This window comes from Pongo abelii, chromosome 20 (genome assembly GCF_028885655.2).
Source record: "Pongo abelii isolate AG06213 chromosome 20, NHGRI_mPonAbe1-v2.0_pri, whole genome shotgun sequence".
Taxonomy (NCBI): domain Eukaryota; kingdom Metazoa; phylum Chordata; class Mammalia; order Primates; family Hominidae; genus Pongo; species Pongo abelii.
In genome coordinates this window covers 56,613,729-56,635,735 of record NC_072005.2, presented here as the reverse complement: position 1 = coordinate 56,635,735, position 22,007 = coordinate 56,613,729, and the positions used below count along the sequence as shown (strand labels likewise).

General features: G+C 55.2%; 2 protein-coding genes across 9 annotated transcripts in view; one reads left to right on the top strand and one right to left on the bottom strand.

Annotated features, from left to right (window-relative positions):
• Positions 1-4: 4 nt before the first annotated feature.
• On the top strand, positions 5-9,559 carry GARIN5A (golgi associated RAB2 interactor 5A). Of its 4 annotated transcripts, none has more exons than XR_008516257.2 (5): positions 5-283; positions 492-592; positions 971-1,101; positions 8,150-8,423; positions 9,389-9,559. XR_008516257.2 is itself a non-coding variant. In XM_054538940.2 (5 exons), the coding sequence occupies exons 1-4, from the start codon at positions 226-228 to the stop codon at positions 8,352-8,354; spliced, it is 495 nt and encodes a 164-aa protein (XP_054394915.1). In that variant the 5' UTR covers positions 5-225; the 3' UTR covers positions 8,355-8,357; positions 9,389-9,559. The 4 variants fall into 4 exon arrangements, 2 of the variants coding, with proteins under 2 accessions (XP_054394915.1, XP_009231209.2); XR_008516256.2 differs by having other exon boundaries at positions 5-295; XM_054538940.2 differs by having other exon boundaries at positions 8,150-8,357.
• A 461-nt stretch (positions 9,560-10,020) lies between these two features.
• MYBPC2 (myosin binding protein C2) overlaps positions 10,021-22,007 on the bottom strand; it is a 36,363-nt gene continuing 24,376 nt past the window's right edge. For 2 of the 5 annotated variants that reach the window (XM_024238165.3, XM_063720225.1), the window contains 8 exons: positions 19,785-19,952; positions 19,533-19,621; positions 19,238-19,433; positions 16,804-16,943; positions 15,268-15,427; positions 14,933-15,069; positions 11,830-12,016; positions 10,021-10,147 (listed from right to left, as the gene is read on the bottom strand). In XM_024238165.3, the coding sequence (XP_024093933.3) occupies positions 10,137-10,147; positions 11,830-12,016; positions 14,933-15,069; positions 15,268-15,427; positions 16,804-16,943; positions 19,238-19,433; positions 19,533-19,621; positions 19,785-19,952 (1,088 nt within the window). In that variant the 3' untranslated portion in view covers positions 10,021-10,136. Of the gene's footprint in view, positions 10,148-11,829; positions 12,017-14,932; positions 15,070-15,267; positions 15,428-16,803; positions 16,944-19,237; positions 19,434-19,532; positions 19,622-19,784; positions 19,953-22,007 lie in introns of those variants that run through there. The other 3 variants (XM_054538934.2, XM_063720227.1, XM_063720226.1) reach the window with 2 other exon arrangements.

The following is a 22,007-nucleotide window of genomic DNA, read 5'->3' as shown; positions in this document are numbered from 1 at the left end:
GGCGCCCGTCCGCACCTGGGGCCTGACGTCAGCAGGATGGGGCCGCCCCTTTAGCCTGATCTCCAGGAGCCGCCCCCTCCAGGGACGTCATCACAAACCAGGAGCCCGCTTCTGTGTGACGTCATAAAGCCCGCTCCGCATCGTGACGTCACAGTGCGCGTAGTCCCGCCCCCTCGCTTTCTCCCTCGGCTCCTCCATCCGCTCCCGTCGAGCGGGGACATTGCGATGAGGCGGGATCGCGGCCCTAAAACGGCCCTGGGTGGAGCTGGCGAGGTGGAACCAGGTGGGATGGCAGGTGAGAGAGGGGAGCCAGGCCTAGAGGGGTTGGACCTGGTGAGGGAACCAAGTAGGATGGGGCCGGCAATTCGGGGACATCTGATACCCCGTCCTCTGCGCGGGGCTGTGCCGGGCCCTCCCGGTTGGGGAGCCAGGCACAGCCTCCCGGGATCGACCTCCAGACTTCATCCTGGTAAAATGCCTCCTGGTTCCAGCCTCTCCCATGGGCCGTCCCAGACGGCTCCAACGCTACCTCCAGAGCGGCGAATTCGACCAGTTTCGGGACTTCCCCATCTTTGAGAGCAACTTCGTACAGGTAGGGAGCCCCAGAACCCCCTCATCCCCAGCCTTGGCCTGCCCCTCGACCTCCTCCTGACTTGGAAAGCCCCTGCTCCCCCGTAACGTCCATCTCGTGGGATTCCCGACTCCCAATGCCTATGTGATCTCTGACACCCCATACTTCTAGTTCTTTAGATTCTTTGTGAACCGTGGCCTCTAACTCCCTTGCCTCAGTTTCCCTGACTTCACACCCATATGATTCTTGAACTTTAATTTCAAGATATCTGGCCCCCAGCCTGATTTTCAACTCACCTGGTTCATGACCTTTTCCCCTACCAAGATTCCTAACCTCTGATCCCTCCCCAGTTCTGCCCCCACATCTATCCTGCCCCTGACCTCTGACCTCTGGCCCCAGGTGACTCGGTTGGGAGAAGTTGCCAACGAGGTCACCATGGGGGTGGCAGCCTCCAGTCCAGCCCTGGAGCTCCCGGACCTATTGCTTCTGGCCGGCCCTGCCAAGGAGAACGGACACCTGCAACTCTTCGGGTAACTGCCCCCACCTCAGCCAAGACCCCTTCCTCCCTCAGCTCCAGGCACCTGAGCCCCCAGCAGTACCTCCCCTCATCCAGACCACCCCCAGGGCCAGGAACTGGCGGTGCTACCGGCCCTCCCTGAGCTGCCATCTACCCAGGAGAACAAGGACAGAGCAGCCCTCAGGGGCCAGAAATCAGAGACTAGACAGACCTGAAGGGGACAGTCCTCAGCCGTGCCCCAGCAGCAGTCAGGAGAATGACCATTTCCGCAGGGCCTGCTCATGCCAGATGCCCCTAGGCCGTGCATGCGATCTCACCTCTGACTTCATATCTTCACATGGTGGGGTCCCTTAGCCCCATCCCCCAAAGAGCTAAACTGAGGCTCAGAGAGCCGGGATCCAGCTGCCCAGGGTGCCACTGTGGCTCCAGAGTGGGCCGGGATTGGAACGCCAAGCTTGTCATGATTGTGGATCTCGCGGTTCTTGAGCCCTCCTGTGCCTCACTCCACACTGCCCCTTTACGTCATATTTTTTCATTGAAAAAGTAATGCAGACCGGGTGCAGTGGCCCACACCTGTAATCCCAGCATTTTGGGAGGCCAAGACAGGCGGATCACTTGAGGCCAGGAGTTTGAGACCAGCCTGGCCAACATAGCAAAACCCTGTCTCTACCAGACATACAAAAAATTAGCCAGGGCCGGGCGCAGTGGCTCACACTCGTAATCCCAGCACTTTGGGAGGCTGAGGTGGGTGGATCACGAGGTCAGGAGAATGAGACCATCCTGGCTAACACAGTGAAACCCCGTCTCTACTAAAAATAAAAAAAATTAGCCGGGCGTGGTGGTGGGCGCCTGTAGTCCCAGCTACTCGGGAGGCTGAGGCAGGAGAATGGCGTGAACCCAGGAGGCAGAGGTTGCAGTGAGCCGAGATCGCGCCACTGCACTCCAGCCTGGGCGACAGAGCGAGACTCCATCTCAAAAAAAATTTTTTTTTTAATTAGCCAGGTGTGGTGGTGGGCGCCCGTTATCCCAGCTACTCGGGAGGCTGAGGCAGGAGAATAGCTTGAACCCAAGAGGTAGAGGTTGCAGTGAGCTGAGATCATGCCACTGCACTCCAACCTGGGTAACAGAATGAGTGAGACTGTGTCTCAAAAGAAAAGAGAAGAAAAAAGAAAAGAAAAAGTAATGCAAACAAATGAGAAAACAAGCACAAAATAGACAGCAGAAGCTGTTCCTTTCTCTCACCCAAGGCTCCTGCCCCAAGTCCAGCTACAAACACTGAAATGTTTACTTGCCTATAGTACAGAAACATTCTGCCAGTAGCTTTCACTTTTTTTGTTGTTTGTCTTTTTGCGACAGTCTCTCCAGGCTGGAGTGCAGTGGCACAACCTCGGCTCACTGCAACCTCTGCCTCCTGGGTTCAAGTGATTCTCCTGCCTCAGCCTCCCGAGTAGCTGGGATTACAGGTGCCTGCCACCACGCCCGGCTAATTTTTGTATTTTTAGTAGAGATGGGGTTTCACTATGTTGGCCAGGCTGGTCTTGAACTCCTGACCTCAGGTGATCTGCCTGCCTGGGCCTCCCGAAGTGCTGGGATTACAGGCATGAGCTACCATGCCTGTCCAGCTTTCACTTTTTTGACCACATCTCACCGTTCATGAAAGAGAGATGCCGGGTATGGTGACTCATGCCTAATCCCAGCACTTTGAGAGGCTGAGGTGGGAGGATTACTTCAGGCTTGGAGTTCAAGACCAGCCTGGGCAACATAGCAAGACCCCATCTCTACAAAAATCAAAATTACAAAGCTAGCCAGGTGTGGTGGCACACACATGTGGTCCTAGCTACTGGGGCTGAGCCAGGAGGATCACTTGAGCCCAGGAGTTCAAGGCTGCAGTGAACTGTGATCACACCACTGCACTCCAGCCTGGGCAATGAAGTGTGAACCCGTTCTCTAAAAAAGAAAGAGAGAGAAGAAAGAAGACAGAGAAAAGAAGAAAGGGAAGAAAGTAAGGAGGGAGAAATAGAGGAAGGAAGGAAGGACAAACTCACATTGTCTCACACATGCACACATGAAGGTCCACAGTTCCTTCTCTGCATTTCTGAAATCCAAAAGATTGCTTTTATAATTTCGTGGCCAAATCAGATTTTGACCTGCATGTACTCAAGATTACTTACAGCCTTTATTAATCCCCCCTGCCTAAGTTAAAATCCTTTCACAAAGCAGTATTCTGACACCAGTGCAGTACACTGAGATATTTTCTCTTCTACATTCTGCCTTTATTTTTGTTTATGTGTTGTAGAGATGGGATCTCACTATGTTTCCCAGGCTGGTCTTGAACTCCGGGCCTCAAGTGATCCTCCCACCTCAGCCTCCCAAAGCACTAGGATTACAGACATGAGCCACTGTGCCTGGCCTTTATTTATTCATTCATTCATTCATTCATTTAATTTTGAGACAGGGTCTCACTCTGTCATCCAGGCTGGAGTGATCACAGTTCTCTGCAGGTGCAAGCGATCCTCCCACCTCAGCTGCCTGAGTAGCTGGGACTACAGGTGTGCACCACCACACCTGGCTAATTTTTGTATTTTTTGTAGAGACAGGTCTCACCATGCTGCCCAAGCTGGTCTCAAACTCCTGGGCTCAAGCAATCCTCCTCCCTCAGCCTCCCAAAGTGCTGGGACTATACGTGTGACCCACCTTGCCCAGCCCCTTTTATTTTAAATGCTAACTGTATTTCACCAATTGATCTCATCACTCACTGAATCATGACCTGCAGTTGGAAGAACACCAATGATGGTGCTGAGAGTGGCTTTGACCCTCTCATAAGCTCCTTTGGCACCCTAAAACCCCTTCCCAAATGAACATACCACTGAAGTGAGAACATTGAGCTTGCTCTGCAAATTTGGCCTCAGGACTCACCTCCTAGCCCCTCACTTCTATCTAACCAACTTCCAGCCCTGAGCTATTCTGGGGCAGTTTCTGACAGAGAGAGATATATATATACAGATACATGTATGTATACGTATATATACAGACACATGTATGTATACGTATATATACAGACACATGTATGTATACGTATATATACAGACACATGTATGTATACGTATATATACAGACACATGTATGTATACGTATATATACAGACACATGTATGTATATGTATATATACAGATACATGTATGTATACGTATATACACACGTATACACATATATACGCATATATACATATATACACATATATACATATACATTTGTATACACATATGTACACGTATACATATATATACACATATATATACACACATATATATATGGATCCATCCTTTCTTTAAAAACAGCAGTAGAGGCTGGGTGTGATGGCTCACACCTGTAATCCCAGCACTTTGGGAGGCCGAGGTGGGCAGATCACCTGATGCCAGGAGTTTGAGACCAGCCTGGCCAACATGGTGAGACCCCATCTCTACAAAAATACAAAAAATTAGCCAGACATGATGATGGGCGCCTGTAGTCCCAGCTACTCAGGAGGCTGAGGCAGGAGAATCATTTGAGCCCAGGAGTCAGAGGTTGCAGTGGCCAAGATCTCACCACTGCACTCCAGCCTGGGTGACAAAGCAAGACACCATCTCAAAACAAACAAATAAACCAGCAGTAGAAGGCTGGGTGCAGTGGCTCACACCTGTAATCCCAGCATTTGGGAGGCTGAGGTGGGAGGATTGCTTAAGCCCAGGAGTTGAAGACCAGCCTGGGCAACATAGTGAGACCCCATGTCTACTAAAAAATACAAAAATTAGCCAGGGATGGTGGGGTGTGCCTGTAGTCCCAGCTACTTAGGAGGCTGAGGTGGGAGGATTGCTTGAGCCCAGCAGGTCCAGGCTGCAGTGAGCTGTAATCATGCCACTCCACTCCAGCCTGGGCAATGGGAACAGGACCCTTTCTCAAAAAATAAAAAGCAGTAGCCACAGGCGGGGCGCGGTGGTCACACCTGTAATTCCAGCACTTTGGGAGGCCAAGGCGGGCGGATCACGAGGTCAGGAGTTTGAGACCAGCCTGGCCAACATAGTGAAACCCCTCTCTACTAAAAAATACAAAAATTAGCCAGGCATGGTGGCAGGCGCCTGTAATCCCAGCTACTCGGGAGGCTGAGGCAGGAGAATCACTTGAACACAGGAGGTGGAGGTTGCAGTGAGCTGATATCGCGCCATTGCATTCCAGCCCAGGAAACAGTGCGAGACTCCGTCTCAAAAAAAAAAAAAAACCAGCAGTAGCCACAAGCCATACACCACTTCTCCGTGTGCCCACCCCCTCGTCAGCACAACATGCATATCCGTTTTGTATTGGCATGAGCACAGCCACCACACTCTTTCAGACATATTTGCACAATTGGACTCTTTTTTTTTGAGACGGAGCCTCACTCTTGTTGCCCAGGCTGGAGAGTAGTGGCACGATCTTGGCTCACTGCAACCTCCGCCTCCCGGGTTCAAGAAATTCTCCTGCCTCAGCCTCCCAAGTAGCTGGGATTACTGGCATGTGCCACCACACCCAGCTAATTTTGTACTTTTAGTATAGACGGGGTTTTGCCATGTTGGTCAGGCTGGTCTCAAACTCCTGACCTCAGGTGATCTGCCTGCCTCAGCCTCCCAAAGTGCTGCGATTACAGGCCTGAGCCACCACGCCCGGCCTGCACAGTTGGACTCTTTTTGACCATTGCACATGCTCTGCTGTCTTAGACACCAAGCTATGTCCAGCCTCCTCATGTTAAAGTGGTAGGCAATGTCCTTAAACAAATGCCTGCCCTCAGATGGCTTGGGTTCAAATCCTGGCGTTACTTCATCACTGGCTTTGGCCAAGCTCACCCTACCTGCCTGTGCCTCAGTTTCCTCATCTGGATGATAGGGATAAGAGGAGAGCCCACCCCATAAGGTTGTCAGGGGAAAAACTGGGTAAGTATAATAGCACCTGGCTCTGAGTAAGTGCTCCATAAATGTCAGCTGTTATTCTTCTATTTGGGGGACAAAAATCAAGTCACCCAGTGAGGGACACTGGGGTTTGTCAGCGTCTCGGTTACAGGCAGTGTGGCAGGGGACATGCGCGCATATGTGTCTGTGAGATCCATTCCTGGCAGTGATATTGCTGGACCAGAGAGGCCACCTGGCTACTCAGTGTTGTAGCTGAGAACATGGGACCTGGGCTCCAATCCTGGCTGTGTGACCTGAGCCAAGATCCTCACTCTTTCCTGACTGCTTCCTGCTCTGCCCTGTTGGGCCTTAAGTCGGGCTGTGGGCCTGAGCAGTCAATTTACCAACATACTCAAAAAGCATCCACTGAAGCATCCGCTGAGCACCTGCCACGTGTCAGCTGTGGGTACCAGGGAAACTTTCACCACTGGACAAAGCAGGCCTCCAGGAACTCCCTGCCTTCCAGGAGCTCCCACTCTACCAGGCAGGAAGAGGGAACAGGTGGCCATTTGTTAGATGGGCAAGGCCTGTGGGGCTCTGTCAGACAGGGAAGGACTATGAGGAAGTCTCAACAGGGTGGATGTGGTTGAAATAGGCCAGGGGAGACGTCCCTGAGAACGTGCCTCCTGAAACACAGGGGGATGAGGGGGCGAGTCTTGCCTGGAGAAAGAGCTTTTCAGGTGGAGGGAACCATCTATGCAAAGGTGCTAGGGTCTGACTGAGCCTGGTGTGTTCATGGAACAGCAGGGAGGCCAGTGTGGCTGGAGGTGCAGGAGATGAGGGCAGAGAGGGAGCAAGGGGCTCTGCAGGTCTGTGGGGCATGGTGAGGGCTTTGTTTTTATTCCTGTTGAGCCAGAGCCACAGGAGGGCTCTGAGCAGAGGGACCCAAGCTGCCCAAGGTGTTGACCTGCGCCCTCTGGGGGACTTGTGGGGAACAGACTGTAGGGACTGAGGGCTGAGGCAGGTGGCTGGACCCAAGGGTGGCGGAGGAGGGAGTTAAAAGGGTTTGGATTGTGGATACATTTTAAAGGTGGCAGGCAAAGTGAGGTGGCTCATGCCTATAATCCTGGCACTTTGAGAGACCGAGACGAGAGGATCACTTGAGCCCAGGAGTTGGAGACCAGCCTGGCCAACATGGTGAAACCCCATCTCTACTATATAAAAATAGAAAAATTAGCCAGGCATGGTGGTGTGCGTATAGTCCCAGCTGCTCTGGAGGCCGAGGCAAGAGGATTGCTTGAGCCCAAGAGGTTGAGGCTGCAGTGAGCTATGACTGTGCCACGGCACTCCAGCCCAGGCAACAGAGCGAGACCCTCTATCTCAAAAATCAACAAAAAATACTGGAGCCACCAGGATGTGGTGTCAGGACTCATCAGGGTGTGAGAACATGGAGTCCACAGCGACTCCAAGATTTTGACCAAGCAAGAGGGGGATGTAGCTAAGACAGGGAAGACCAAGAGGAGTAGGCTGCGTGCGAGGGGCTGAGGGAGCTCGAGAAGTGGGCTGTTGAACATGTTATGAGTCGGATGGTAGATCCCACACCCAGATGGGATTTTTTTTTTTTTTTTTTTTGAGACACAGTCCCTCTCTCTGTCGCCCAGGCTGAAGTGCAGTGGCGTGATCTCGGCTCACTGCAACCTCCGCCTCCCAGGTTCAAGCAATTCTCCTGCCTCAGCCTCCAAAGTAGCTGGGATTACAGGCACCCACCACCACGCCTGGCTAATTTTTAGTATTTTTAGTAGAGATGGGGTTCCGCCATGTTGGCCAGGCTGGTCTCGAACTCCTGACCTCAGGTGATCCTCCTGCCTCGGCCTCCCAAAGGGCTGGGATCACAGGCGTGAGCCACCGCGCCCGGCCCCAGATGGAAATTTCAAGTAGGCAGTTGTATATTCGAGTCTGGAGTTTAGGGGAGAGGACTAGTGGGAGACAAAAAGGAGACATGTGGCTGGAAGAAAGTTGGGAACGGACTCAAGTTCAAGAGGCAATGAAAGTGGAAAGGGATTCGTGGGGCAGAGGGAGGGGTGGCAAGGTGGGGACTCCCGACCCCGATGGTGCGGGAGGATGCGACAGGGTCGGAACCTGAGGCTGCCCCTTCCTCCCACCCAGGCTGTTCCCCCTGAAGTTCGTCCAGCTCTTTGTCCACGACAAAAGCCGGTGTCAGCTCGAGGTCAAGTTGAACACCAGCCGCACCTTCTACTTGCAGCTGCGCGCCCCACTCGAGACCCGAGACCGAGAGTTCGGCCAGTGGGTGCGGCTGCTTTACCGCCTGCGCTTCCTCTCCGCTTCCGCCGTGCCCTTCACGCAGGAGTAAGAGGTGCTGGAGGATGAAGATGAGGAGGGTGATGATGATAAGGTGGAGGCCCAGAGGGAGTGGGAGGAGGTGAGGAGAGGGGGGAAGCGCAGTGGGGCAGCAGAGGGCAGAGGGGAGGTGTCTGAGGACTCCCAGGTCTAAGAGAGGAGAGAGCTTGGGTCCTGGACTCCTGGGTCTGAGGGAGGTGAGGGCTGGGGTCCTGGACTCCTGGGTCTGAGGGAGGTGAGGGCTGGGGTCCTGGACTCCCGGGTCTGGGGGAGGAGGGGCTGGGGGCCTGGACTCCCGGGTCTGAGGGAGGAGGGGCTGGGGCCTGGACTCCCGGGTCTGAGGGAGGAGGGGCTGGGGCCTGGACTCCCGGGTCTGAGGGAGGAGGGGCTGGGGGCCTGGACTCCTGGGTCTGAGGGAGGAGGGGCTGGGGCCTGGACTCCTGGGTCTGAGGGAGGAGGGGCTGGGGTCTGCACTCTTGGGTCTGAGGGAGGAGGGGCTGGGGCCTGGACTTCTGGGTCTGAGGGAGGAGGGGCTGGGGCCTGGACTCCTGGGTCTGAGGGAGGGAGGGGCTGGGGTCTGCACTCTTGGGTCTGAGGGAGGAGGGGCTGGGACCTGGACTCCTGGGTCTGGAACTAGAGGTGACCCAGGGATATGGGGGTCTGTGGGTAGAAGTCAGCAGTCTCCCCAGGGCCTTGGTGCCCCTAGCCAAGGGGGCTGTCGTATCCTACTTGGGAACACACACAGCCACCCACACCCATGCCCCAGCCCCTCTCCCCGTGACATACCAGAGTGGGGTCTAGAGAGGGACAACCTGTGCCCTGAAGGAGTGGGGTCAGCCAGGCCCAATGTCCAGTTCTCTGTAGGGCCTTGGGGGTCAAGGTGGAGCAGAGGATGATGCCAGTTTTAGAAGCTGGGGGCACTGGAATCTGTGCCCCCTCTTAAGACACCTGGCTTCGCCTGCCATTTCAGTAAGTGCAAGGTCCCTCCCCGCCCCCCCACTCCCTAACTGCAGGCCAAGGCCTCTGAAACGAGCTCTCTCTCCCCAGCCCCAAGGCGTGGAAGCCAGACTTGACCCCAAGACCTCTGAACTCTGGGGACTCTGAGTCTTCCAGCATCCTTCAAGGTCACCGAATGACCAGAGATCAAAGCACCTTGCCTCAGGGCCGGGCAGATGAGATATTAAAGTTAATAAAGGTCAATCCGTTAAGAACCAACAAGCAGGCCACGAGCGGTTTCGCCATCGTCACCAAGTCCGCGCAGCTGCTTGGCAGGAGTTTGTCCAGCACGGCTGCCTCCCTCTTCGGTTCACCACGTCTAGCTCTTGGGGCCGCTGCCGAGGCCTAGAGGCGGCCACACCAACACAGCTGCTTCAGTAGAGCAGCCTTCTGGGTGTGGCCTGGGTGCGTCTTTGACTCGCTGCCACTGTCATTGCCCCTAGCCTGCACCCTCCCTCCCTCCCAGCAGCTCCTCTGGGGCCGGCCTCCACGTGGGCTTGGGTTCACCTCTGATGCTCTGGTTGCTGTGACAACGTGGCTGCCTTGCTAAAGTAGCTATTCCAAGAGGCCACCTCACCGCGGCCTGTGTCAACGCAGCTGCTCCCATCGCCAACCCCGGGGTGACCAATCCCCTGCAGGAGGAAGACGGAGCTACGGAGTCAAGAAGGACAGACACTCCAGGGTCCAGACAACACTGTTTTGTTCTCAGCGAAAACTCCAGAAAGAACACAGTCCCGGCAGGTTGGGGATTGGGGTCAGGACTCCGCCGCCAACTGTCTTGGCAGGTAGGGGATAGGTCTCACTGAGGCACTGCAGGAAAACGAGAAAGCGGGTGAGCCAGGCCCGGGCACGCCTCCTCCTGAAGCCCCAGGAGGAGGAGCTGCATCCACATGACCAGCAGGGGGGGCAGGATGACGGTCACCATCCCGCCCCATCCCAGGCCACTGTGGCTGGACAACTCAGAGTCACAATGCCCCTGATTACTGCTATTTTGGATCCCAGATGGGGACGTTCTGAGCTGCTGGCTGTACGCAGTCACTGGAATCCTGAGGCCGGGATTTTTCTGAGCTGATTTAATAGTTAATCAGGGAGACAGCAGAGTATCAGAAATTGGGTGGGCTTGGAAGGGCAGTGATCTGGGGTGTTTTTGTTTGGTTCTTGAGACAGAGTCTCACTCTGTTGCACCAGGCTGGAGTGCAGTGGTGCCATCTCAGCTCACTGCAGCCTCGGCCTCCCCAGTTCAAGTGATCCTCCTGCCCCAGCCCCCCAGGTAGCTGGGACAACAGGCATGTGCCACCAGGCCCGGCTAATTTTTTTTGTATTTTTAGTAGAGACAGGGTTTTGCCATGTTGCCCAGGCTGGTCTTGAACTCCTGGGCTCAAGCAACCCGCCTGCCTTGGCCTCCCAATGTGCTGGGATTACAGGCGAGAGCCACCGTGCTTGGCTAGAAAGTGTCCTCTCTGAGCCTTTGTTAAGGGTCCCCAGCCACCCTGTCTGCTGGGCTGTCCTCAGAGCCAGGGAAGTCAGAGGTCAGAAGTCACCATCCGGGAGGGACTCTGGAAATCCACATTGATGTTGTCCTGCTCTGAGGGACACGGTTAGTGGCCTCCTCACTGAGCCTTGACTGGCAGACGTCTGATGGGCTGGAGCACAGGGTAAAGGAACGGGGGAATTGTGTTCTAGGAAGAGGGAAGAGCATGTGCCAAGTCCCTGTGGCGGGAAAGCCTGGCCAGTGTAAGCCAACAGCCCGGTGTGGCTGGCACATCACGTGGGAAGAACCGGGGCAGGTGGGGGCCGGGGGTGGACACACCACCGTGAACACCAGGCGGAGGGGCGGTGGGGCGGTGGGGAGCCCCCAACAGGCTGGGATCAGGGCTGGGGCACAGCAGCTCTGGATAGAGAGGGCTCTCTGGGGCCAGAGTCCAGGGGTGAAGGTGGCTGGCAGGAGGGAGAGACTGGAGACAGGGAGGTGGCTGGAAATGGAATATGGGAGGAAGAGGATGTAGCTTTTGCTGGGGCTGGAGCTGTGGGACCAAGATGAGGGGACAGGGCAGGGAGAGGCAGGTGCAGGTGGGTTGGAGCATGGGGACAGGCTATGGAGGGGAGGCACTTTTGGGAGCTCCCACCACCCCTGGTCATCCGTGTTATCCATGTTTGCTCTCACTCTGTCAACCCACCTGCCTACGGGGGCCCGGGTACACTGGAGGCCTTGGGGACGTTTCCTAAGCCCTTCTCACTCAGCCTTCCTCTTCCTTGTCCTTCAACTCCTTTGGAAAAATCTGACTCCTGCCCAAGCTGGGTCAGGGGCTCCCCCACCCCGACTCCTAGGATGCCCTATACTGCCTTCAGGACAGCAGCTTCCCAGTCCTCCTCCCAGAGGGCCGGTCTCACTCATCTCCAGATCTCAGCAGTGCTCAGCCTGGGGCCACCGGCCAGGCTGGCACAGGGCCCGAGCAGGGGTCAGCCAGTGTTGGGGATGGCCACGCCCTCACCTCGGACCTCCAGCTTGCACTCAGCCAGCGCCTCGCCTAGCTCGTTGACGGCCCGGCAGGTGTAAGTCCCAGCGTCGAAGGGCGAGGGGCGGCGGATGTTCAGCGTCAGGACTCCTTGGTAATTGGTTATCAGGAACTTGGGATCTTCGCGGATTTCCATCTCGTTCTTCATCCAGACCACCTTCGGCTATTGAGAGTCAAAGGAGAGGAGGCCAACTTAGAGAGAGTCCCCGGGCAATGACAAAATGGGGCTCAGGAAGCAGATCTGGGTTCTAGGCTCTGCCACCCTCTTGCCAGATGTCCTTGGACGAGTCACTTCTCCTTGACCCTCAGCCTCCTCTTCTGTAAAAGCAGGTTGATAATCCCTACTTCACAGGGTAATGGTGGGGTCTTCCCATTGCTCTCAGGACAAAGAGCTCACTGTTTGTAGTGGCCCACAGGGTACAGGGTCCCACATTCTTTGACCCCCATTACTTCTCTGCCGTAGCCAAACAGGCTACCTCGCTGTCCTTCAAACAGACCAGACGGGCGCCCACCTCAGGACCCTGGCACTGACTGTTCCCTCTTCCATACTGCCCTTCCCTCTTTTTTTTTTAAACCTATCCTTTAGGTCTCAGTTCACACGTCCCTTCATGGCCCCTAGACTAGAACGGAAATACCTATTTTTACACTCCCTGTTTTTTTCTCACACACTTGCCTCCCTTTATAATTTTTGTATATAGAGATGGGTTTCACCATATTGCACAGGCTGATTTCAAACTCCTGGCCTCAAGCCAACCTCCTGCCATGGCTTCCCAAAGTGCTGGGATTCCAGGAGTGAGCCACTGTGCTAGCCCTTTTTTTTTTTTTTTTTTTTTTTTGAGATGGAATTTCACTCTTGTTGCCCAAGCTGGAGTGCAATGGCGCAATCTCAGCTCACTGCAACCTCCACCTCCCGGGTTCAAGCAATTCTCCCGCCTCAGCCTCCCAAGTAGCTGGGATTACAGGCATGCGCCACCACGGCTGGCTACTTTTTTGTATTTTTAGTAGAGACAGGGTTTCTCCATGTTGGTCAGGCTGGTCTCGAACTCACGACCTCAGATGATCCACCCACCTCGGCCTCCCAAAGTGCTGGGATTACAGGCATGAGCCACCGCGCCTGGCCGTTTTTTGTTTTGTTTTGTTTTGAGACAGAATCTCGCTTTGTCTCCCAGGCTGGAGTGCAGTGGCATGATCTTGGCTCACTGCAACCTCCACCTCCCGGGTTTAAGCGATTCTCCTGCCTCAGCTTCCCAAGTGGTTGGAATTAGAGGCACCTGCCACCATGCCCGGCTAATTTTTGTATTTTTAGTAGAGACAGGGTTTCACCATCTTGGCCAGGCGGGTCTCAAACTCCTGACCTCAGGTGATCTGCCCACCTCGGCCTCCCAAAGTGCTGGGATTACAGGCATGAGCCACCGCACCTGGCCCAGCCCTTCATAATTTTATATTATTTGTGTGACTCTGGGCAAATGTCAGTCTCCCCCAACGTACAGGAAATTTCTTGTTCAAATCACCCAGGTCATTGAAAGCCTCTGAAATTGTTTATTGAAAGAATAAATGGAGTGAATAAATGAATGAGAGCACAGAAGAGTGCTGTAAATAAGCAAATGGAGTGAAGGAATGAACTGAGTAAATGGATGGATTGGTAGGTGGATAAATGAGTGGAATGAGTGGCATGAATGAGTGGAGTTAGTGAATAAAGTACACAGAGATGGAGACGGACCAATGAATCCATGAATCATTGGTATGCCTTAAGGAGGCTGAAGCGAAGAACCCACAGCCCAGACCAGAAGCTGGCAAACTGTTCCTATAAAGGGCCAGATGGTAAATATTTCGGGCTTTTTGGGCCCTGTAGTCTCTGGGCCTGGAACACGAGCCACGCATATTTATTTGTCTGCAGTAGCTGTAAACAAAACATAAACAAATATGCTTGGCCCGTGTTCCAATAAAACTTTATTGAGAGAAACAGGTGGCAGTGGATTTGACCCATGGGTGATGGTTTGCCAACCCCTGGTCTAAATGAGCTCTAGGTTGCAAGTGTCCATATTCACAAAGAGCAGTCGGAAAATGGCTGGACAGGAAGACCCTGGGGAGCCATGGTGGTTTAGGCTGCCCCTGCTCCCAACGTTTCTTTTTCCACGGGACTGGCATTTGTCCTTGGACAGAGCAAGAGAGACTTAATGATCCTCTCCTCAAGCTGCTGAGACAAGCTGTTACCTGGCAGTCAGGGGACAAACAAAAAGGCAAGAGGCCGGGAGCGGTGGTTCACGCCTATAATCCCAGCACTTTGGGAGGCTGAGGCAGGCGGATCACCTGAGGTCAGCAAAACCCCGTCTCTACTAAAAATACAAAATTTAGCTGGGCATGGTGGTGCACGCCTGTAATCCTAGCTACTCAGGAGGCTGAGACAGGAGAATTGCTTGAACTTGGGAGGCGGTTGCAGTGAGCCGAGATCACACCACTGCACTCCAGCCTGGTCTCAGGAAAGAAAGAAAGAAGGAAAAAGGCAGGAAGCCAAAGGCAAGGTGTGATTGATTGTCTGAGACTTGGGCTCTGGTCAGAGGAGTTAACAGGAAGTGGCTGAAAAGTGAACAAGTCCAGTCTGGGCGTGGTGGCTCACACCTGTAATCCCAGCACTTTGAGAGGCCGAGGCAGGAGAATCACTTGAGCCTAGGAGTTCAAGACCAGCCTGGACAACATAGCAAGACCCCATCTCTACAAATTATAAAATTAGCTGGCCACAGTGGTTCATGCCTGTGCTCCCAGCTACTCGGGGGGATGAGGTAGGAGGATCACTTGAACCTAGGAGGTCAAAGTTGCAGTAAGCTGTGATCACGCCCCAGGAGGTCAAAGTTGCAGTAAGCTGTGATCGCGCCACTGCACTCCAGCCTGGGTGATACAGCAAGACCCTGTCTCAAAAAAAAAAAAAAAAAAATCAATTAAAAAATTTTTTTAAGTGACTAAATCCCTTGAGACAGAGAACTCAGGGAAGAAGAACTGGCGTGATGGGGAGTGGGCTTCATTGTATGGAAGATTCCCCACAAGGCAACACACATGCAGATCTGGGTCCCTGCCCTGGCACCTTCGGGTGGCCTCTGACAGCGCAGCTGAGGGCCGCCGAGTACCCAGCCACGACCACCCGGTCTATGAGAGGCGTCAGGAACTTGGGAGCCATCCGGAAGTCATGCTCCTTATACTCAAATGGTTTGAAGGTGATTCCTGGAGAGAGAGGATGCACCCGTAAGGCAACTGATCTAGATGGTCCCCTGACACCAACCAGGGAACAAACCACAATCACCTCTCTCCCATGACTAGGTGCTGTCAACCCCAGTCGGGAGGGGAGGGCAGGAGTCCAGGTGGGACCTGGGCGAGAGGGTAGAGCGGGTAGGCCTGGGCTGTGGAACAGGATGGCTGTACCTGTCTTGAGGATACGGGCTGTGTTCTTGGAGACACCAGGTGAGTCACTGAGCCCACAGATGTTCTCAGTGTAAACTCGGAAATAGTATTCATTGCCCACGATGAGGTCGGACACAGTACAGCTAGTGTGCCTGTTACGTTCATAGACGTTGAACCACTCCTAGTGTGGGGACAGGGAGGGACCAGGCGGGTCGGGGCCACAGGATCACACGATTACACACAAGATACAGAGGAAAGAAGGGGTGAGAAAAGCACATCCAGTGTTTAAAAAATTTGTCACTCATGGCGCACTACTCACAGTGGCCAACAGGTGGAACCAACCCAACGCCCATCAGTGCAGGGATGGACAAATGAAACGGTCGGCCCAGACAAGGGAACATCATTCAACACTAAGAAGGGGTCAGGCACCGTGGCTCATGCCTGTAATCCCAGCTCTTTGGGAGGCCGAGGTGGGAGGCTCGCTTGAGCCCAGGAGTTTGAGACCAGCGTGTGCAACACGGCGAGACCCTTGTCTGTTAAAAAAATCAAAAAATTAGCCAGGTCTGGTGGCCAGCACCTGTAGTCCCAGCTATTCGGGAGGCTGAGGGAGGAGGATTGCCTGAACCTGGGGGTTGGAGGCTGCAGTGAGCCATGATCATGCCACTGCATTCCAGCTTGGGTGACAGAGTAAGATCCTGTCTCAAAAAAAAAAAAAAAAAAAGAAAAGAAATAAAGGTCAGGTGCAGTGGCTCATGCCTGTAATCCCAACACTTTGGGAGGCCAAAGTGGGAGGATGACTTAGGCCCAGGAGTTCGAGACCAGCCTGGACAACATACTGAGACCCTGTCTCTACAAAAATTAGCAGGACGTGGTGGCACGTGCCTGTATTCCCAGCTACTTGGGAGGCTGAGATGAGGGGGATCACCTGAGCTCGGAGGCAGAGAAGGCAGTGAGCTGAGATTGTACCACTGCACTCCAGCCTGGGTGACGGAGTAAGACCTTGTCTCAAAAAAAAAGAATTCTAAAAACAGGATTTCCGCACGGACACACCCTGCACCCTGCAGCATGGGTGAACTTCGAAGACGTTGTGCTGAGCTAACAAAGCCAGACACAAAGGTCACATAGCTAGGATTCCATGTGTATGAAATGTCCAGAGTAGGTAAATCCAGGGAGACAGAAAGCAAATCGGTGGCTGCCAGGGGCTGGGGCCAGGGGAGACCAGGGGGTGGCGCTATTGGGTACAGGGCTTCCTCTGGGGGATGAAAATGGACTGGGTAGAGGCGGTGGCTGCACAACCCTGCAGATGTCCTAAGTGCTGCTGAATTGTTCGCTTTAAAATGGTGAATGACTAATTCCGTTATGTGACGTTTACCTCATGAAAAAATAAAATGAAAACCCATCACGTGCCAAGTCTCAGCTAAAAGGCTTCCCTCCCAGCCCCAGCCCGTCCTCCAGCCTCTGGGCCCCTCCCTGCCCTTCCAGCTATGAACGGGGGACATCTGCACCTGCTCTGCCCACCTCACCGGCTCTTCCCTGTCTCCCCCTCTGCTCTCTCACCATGGTCTTTTTGTCTGCTTTCTGGACGAAATACCCCGTGATCTCACTGTTCCCATCATCTTTGGGGGCCTGCCACTCCACCAGCGCATTCGTGCCCCACACCTCCTTCACCATCACGTTTATGGGGGGCCCAGCCTTTTCTGGAAATGGGGAAGCGTGACAAGTCAGTCCGGGTTTTGGGATGTCCAGCCGCTTCCCTCCCCTCCCCTCTCCACACCCCCTCCCTCCTGATGCTAACCTCTCTTATGCCCCATTCCCATTCCTGCCTACCGCCTCCCCCATCCCAATCTCTCCACTTCCTCTTTTCCTGGGCCACCCTCATCCCTCCTCACCTCCTCTCCTCACCTCCATATCTCCCCACTTCCTCTCTTCACCCAATCTCCCTCTCAAGGGTTCCCCCATCTTCATCTCTCCTCCACTCCTAGCCCTGGTACTTGCCTTGCTCCTTATCTAGTCTCCCCCACCTCATCTCTTCACCTCCTCTCCCCCTCCCCTCCTCATCTCACCTCCTCTCCCACCCCTCATCTCTCACCTCCTCTCCCACCCCTCATCTCTCACCTCCTCTCCCACCCCCCATCTCTCACCTCCTCTCCCACCCCTCATCTCACCTCCTCTCCCACCCCCATCTCTCACCTCCTCTCTCACCCCTCATCTCTCACCTCCTCTCCCACCCCTCATCTCTCACCTCCTCTCCCACCCCTCATCCCTTACCTCCTCTCCCACCCCTCATCTCACCTCATCTCCCACCCCCCATCTCTCACCTCCTCTCTCACCCCTCATCTCACCTCCTCTCTCACTCCTCATCTCGAACCTCCTCTCTCATCCCTCATCTCACCTCCTCTCCCACCCCTCATCTCTCACCTCCTCTCCCACCCCTCATCTCTCACCTCCTCTCCCACCCGTCATCTCTCACCTCCTCTCCCACCCCCCATCTCTCACCTCCTCTCCCACCCCTCATCTCACCTCCTCTCTCACCCCTCATCTCTCACCTCCTCTCCCATCCCTCATCTCACCTCCTCTCCCACCCCTCATCTCTCACCCCTCATCTCTCACCTCCTCTCCCATCCCTCATCTCACCTCCTCTCCCACCCCTCATCTCTCACCTCCTCTCCCACCCCCCCATCTCTCACCTCCTCTCCCACCCCTCATCTCTCACCTCCTCTCCCACCCCCCATCTCTCACCTCCTCTCCCACCCCTCATCTCACCTCCTCTCCCACCCCCCATCTCTCACCTCCTCTCCCACCCCTCATCTCACCTCCTCTCTCACCCCTCATCTCTCACCTCCTCTCCCATCCCTCATCTCACCTCCTCTCCCACCCCTCATCTCTCACCCCTCATCTCTCACCTCCTCTCCCATCCCTCATCTCACCTCCTCTCCCACCCCTCATCTCTCACCTCCTCTCCCACCCCTCATCTCTCACCTCCTCTCCCATCCCTCATCTCACCTCCTCTCCCACCCCTCATCTCTCACCTCCTCTCCCACCCCCCCATCTCTCACCTCCTCTCCCACCCCTCATCTCTCACCTCCTCTCCCACCCCCCATCTCTCACCTCCTCTCCCACCCCTCATCTCACCTCCTCTCCCACCCCCCATCTCTCACCTCCTCTCCCACCCCTCATCTCACCTCCTCTCTCACCCCTCATCTCTCACCTCCTCTCCCATCCCTCATCTCACCTCCTCTCCCACCCCTCATCTCTCACCCCTCATCTCTCACCTCCTCTCCCATCCCTTATCTCACCTCCTCTCCCACCCCTCATCTCTCACCTCCTCTCCCACCCCTCATCTCTCACCTCCTCTCCCACCCCTCATCTCTCACCTCCTCTCCCACCCCTCATCTCACCTCCTCTCCCACCCCCCACCTCACCTCCTCTCCCACCCCCCATCTCTCACCTCCTCTCCCACCCCTCATCTCACCTCCTCTCACCCCTCATCTCTCACCTCCTCTCCCATCCCTCATCTCACCTCCTCTCCCACCCCTCATCTCTCACCTCTTCTCCCACCCCCCCATCTCTCACCTCCTCTCCCACCCCTCATCTCTCACCTCCTCTCCCACCCCTCATCTCACCTCCTCTCCCACCCCCCATCTCTCACCTCCTCTCCCACCCCTCATCTCACCTCCTCTCACCCCTCATCTCTCACCTCCTCTCCCATCCCTCATCTCACCTCCTCTCCCACCCCTCATCTCTCACCTCCTCTCCCACCCCCCATCTCTCACCTCCTCTCCCACCCCCCATCTCTCACCTCCTCTCCCACCCCCCCATCTCTCACCTCCTCTCCCACCCATCTCTCACCTCCTCTCCCACCCTTCATCTCCCACCTCCTTCCCCACCCCTCATCTCTTACCTCCTCTCCCACACCTCAGCTCACCTCCTCCCCCATCGCTCCCCATCCCTGTCCCTCCCGGCCTCCAGGGGCCCTCCCCAGCGGGCGCACCCACGACGCGGATGCGGATGGTGGCGGTGTCCTTCATGTTCTCGATCTGCACGCTCAGCTCATACTCCCCGGAGTCGGAGCGGGCCGCCTGGCGCACGAAGAACACGGTGTCGAAGTCGCTGGTCCGCACGTGCACGCGGGAGGTGTCCAGCGGGGCCCCGCCCTTGGTCCACACCACCTGGGGCCGGGGCTTTCCCTGCGGGGAGAGGGCGGGGCGGGGTCAGCGGGGATCCACCCGCACAAAGGGGGCTTGAGGCAGGAGCGGACCCCCGGCCCCTGACCCCGCTCCCCTGACCTGGAAGGGGACGACAAGGTTGAGCTGCTCGCCCACTTTGCGGATGTAGGTCTGGCGGAGATGGCGGGGGAGCCGGATCTTGGGTGGCTCTGAGGGCGCAAACACAGGGAGGGGGCTCAGCGGGGGGCCGGGGCACATTCCAGGGGCCAATGGTGATAAGACTGTCTGGGGAGGTCCTGTCGACGACACGGAAAGGGCAGGCGGGACGACGCCAGCTTGGTCTTTCGGAGCGCACGGTCAGGGGCCACGCACCAGCAATCTCCCTGATGGTGACCGGCTGGGCCAGGGTGGCCGGCTCGCTGCGCCCCGCGATGTTGACCCCAACGACTCGGAAGAGGATTCTGGCTCCGGTCGGGAGATTCTTGACCGTGAAGCCACAGCGTTCCACGGGCTCAGTGTTGGCAGGGACCCATTCCTCCGCTGGAGAGAGAGGCCCTGCTGGCGGATCTCATGCCCTCCTCCCATCCTCCGCTCCCGTTTCTCCCGGGGACTTGGGCCCCAGGCAGCGAGTGAGCACTGGGTAAGTTCCCAGTAGAAGCAGCAGCAGCAGCAGCTGGCGTTAGTTAAGCATTCTCATGGCCAGGTTCTAAGGTTCTAAGGGTGGCCATTCTCTTCGCTCATTAATTCTTTTTTTTTTTTTTTTTAGACGGAGTCTCGCCCTGTCGCCCAGGCTGGAGTGCAGTGGGGCGAATTCTTTTTTTTTTTTTTTTTTAGGCGGAGTCTCGCCCTGTCGCCCAGGCTGGAGGGCAATAGCAAGATCTTGGCTCACTGCAACCTCCGCCTCCCAGGTTCAAGTAATTCTCCTGCCTCGGCCTCCTGAGTAGCTGGGACTACAGGCTCGCACCACCACTCCCAGCTAATTTTTGTATTTTTAATAGAGATGGGGTTTCACCATGTTGGCCAGGATGCTCTTGAACTCCTGACCTTGTGATCCGCCCACCTCGGCCTCCCAAAGTGCTGGGATTACAGGCGTTGTTCATTAATTCTTACCTCAACCCTGTGCTATCCCCATGTTAGGGATGAGAAACCATCCCTCACATGTTAGGATGAGGGCCAGAGAGAGTAAAGAACTTTCAACCGGAAGTGGTGGCTCATGCTTGTAATCCCAGCACTTTGGGAGGCTGAGATGGGCAGATCACTTGAGTCCAGGAGTTCAAGACAAGCCTGGCCAACATGGCAAACCCTGTCTCTATTAAAAATATAATAATTAGCCAGGCAAGGTGGCGGGCATCTAATCCGAGCTACTCAGGAGGCTGAGGCAGGAGAACCTGGGAGGCAGAGGTTGCAGTGAGCCGAGATCACCCCACTGCATTCCAGCCTGGGCGACAGACCGAGACTCCATCAAAAAAAAAAAAAAACTTTCCCCAGGTGCAATGGCTCATGCCTACAATCGCAGCACTTTGGGAAGCCAAGGCAGGAGGATCTCTCAAGCCCAGGAATTCGAGACCATCCTGGACACACAGCTCAGGCTCTGTGGACTAGGATGTTAAACCCAGGCCTGTCTGACTCCAGCAGGCTCTCAAGCTCTGCTCTCCTGCAAGGCTGGCACAGAAGGGCAGGGATCTTGGCTCTGTCTGAGGGCGCAGCCAGGTGGGTGTCTGGGAGGGTGGGCTGAGGGCAGGGTCAGAGCTCTTCGGATTGCCTGCTTTTTGTTACACGCCCTTCTGTCTTGGGTTTATGGCTATGGGCTGGGGAACTCATGGCTGTTGGCTCAGAGCAGCAATCAACAGAGTGAACTCTAACAAGCTGGGTTCTGAAACGTCAGGGTGGGAGCAGCCGGCCAGGGAGGAATGGGGTAAAGAGCACGGAGGAGAGGAGGAGGGAGGAAGCTGATGAGGGTTCAACCATCCCTCCTTTCCATGCATTCTCGAGTACATCGTCACTGTACCCTGTCAAGATGAGAACTGTCTTCGCCATGGTTAGATGAAGAGACTGAGGCTCAGAGACTTGCCCAAGGACACACAGTTAGACAGTGGAGGGGCAGGGTTGGAACCTGCATCTGTCTGACTTTAAGGCCTGGGATAGTGTGTCGAGGTGATCACGTCTGTTCTCCCAGAGAGATGGCTGTGTCTGAGACATCTCCATAGTCATGGCGCTGGGCCGGGCACGAGTCAGTACTCAGTGAATGTTTGTTTGGTGGAGGATGGAGAGTGGATGTATGGAGGTACAGATGATGGATGGACAGGCAGAGAGACAATGGCTAGTTAGGTGGACAGATGGTTGGATGGCCATATAGATAGAAAGAAGGAAGGAAGCAAAGATAGTGGTGAAGAGATAGATATATGGATGAAAAATGATACTGGGCCGGGTGCAATGGCTCATGCCTGTAATCCCAGCACTTGGGGAGGCCGAGGCAGGTGGATCACGAGGTCAGGAGATCAAGACCATCCTGGCTAACACACTGAAACCCCGTCTCTACTAAAAATACAAAAAAAAAAAAAAAAAAAATTAGCTGGGCGTGGTTGCAGGCGCCTG

What these genes read in the sequence shown, in the direction of transcription:
- GARIN5A (XM_009232934.4), top strand. Translation starts at nt 226, where the DNA reads ATGAGGCGGGATCGCGGCCCTAAAACGGCCCTGGGTGGAGCTGGCGAG. An exon ending in GGAACCAGGTGGGATGGCAG is followed by an intron (nt 296 to 491) that starts GTGAGAGAGGGG and finishes TCCTGGTTCCAG; the next exon opens with CCTCTCCCATGGGCCGTCCC. An exon ending in TTGAGAGCAACTTCGTACAG is followed by an intron (nt 593 to 970) that starts GTAGGGAGCCCC and finishes CTCTGGCCCCAG; the next exon opens with GTGACTCGGTTGGGAGAAGT.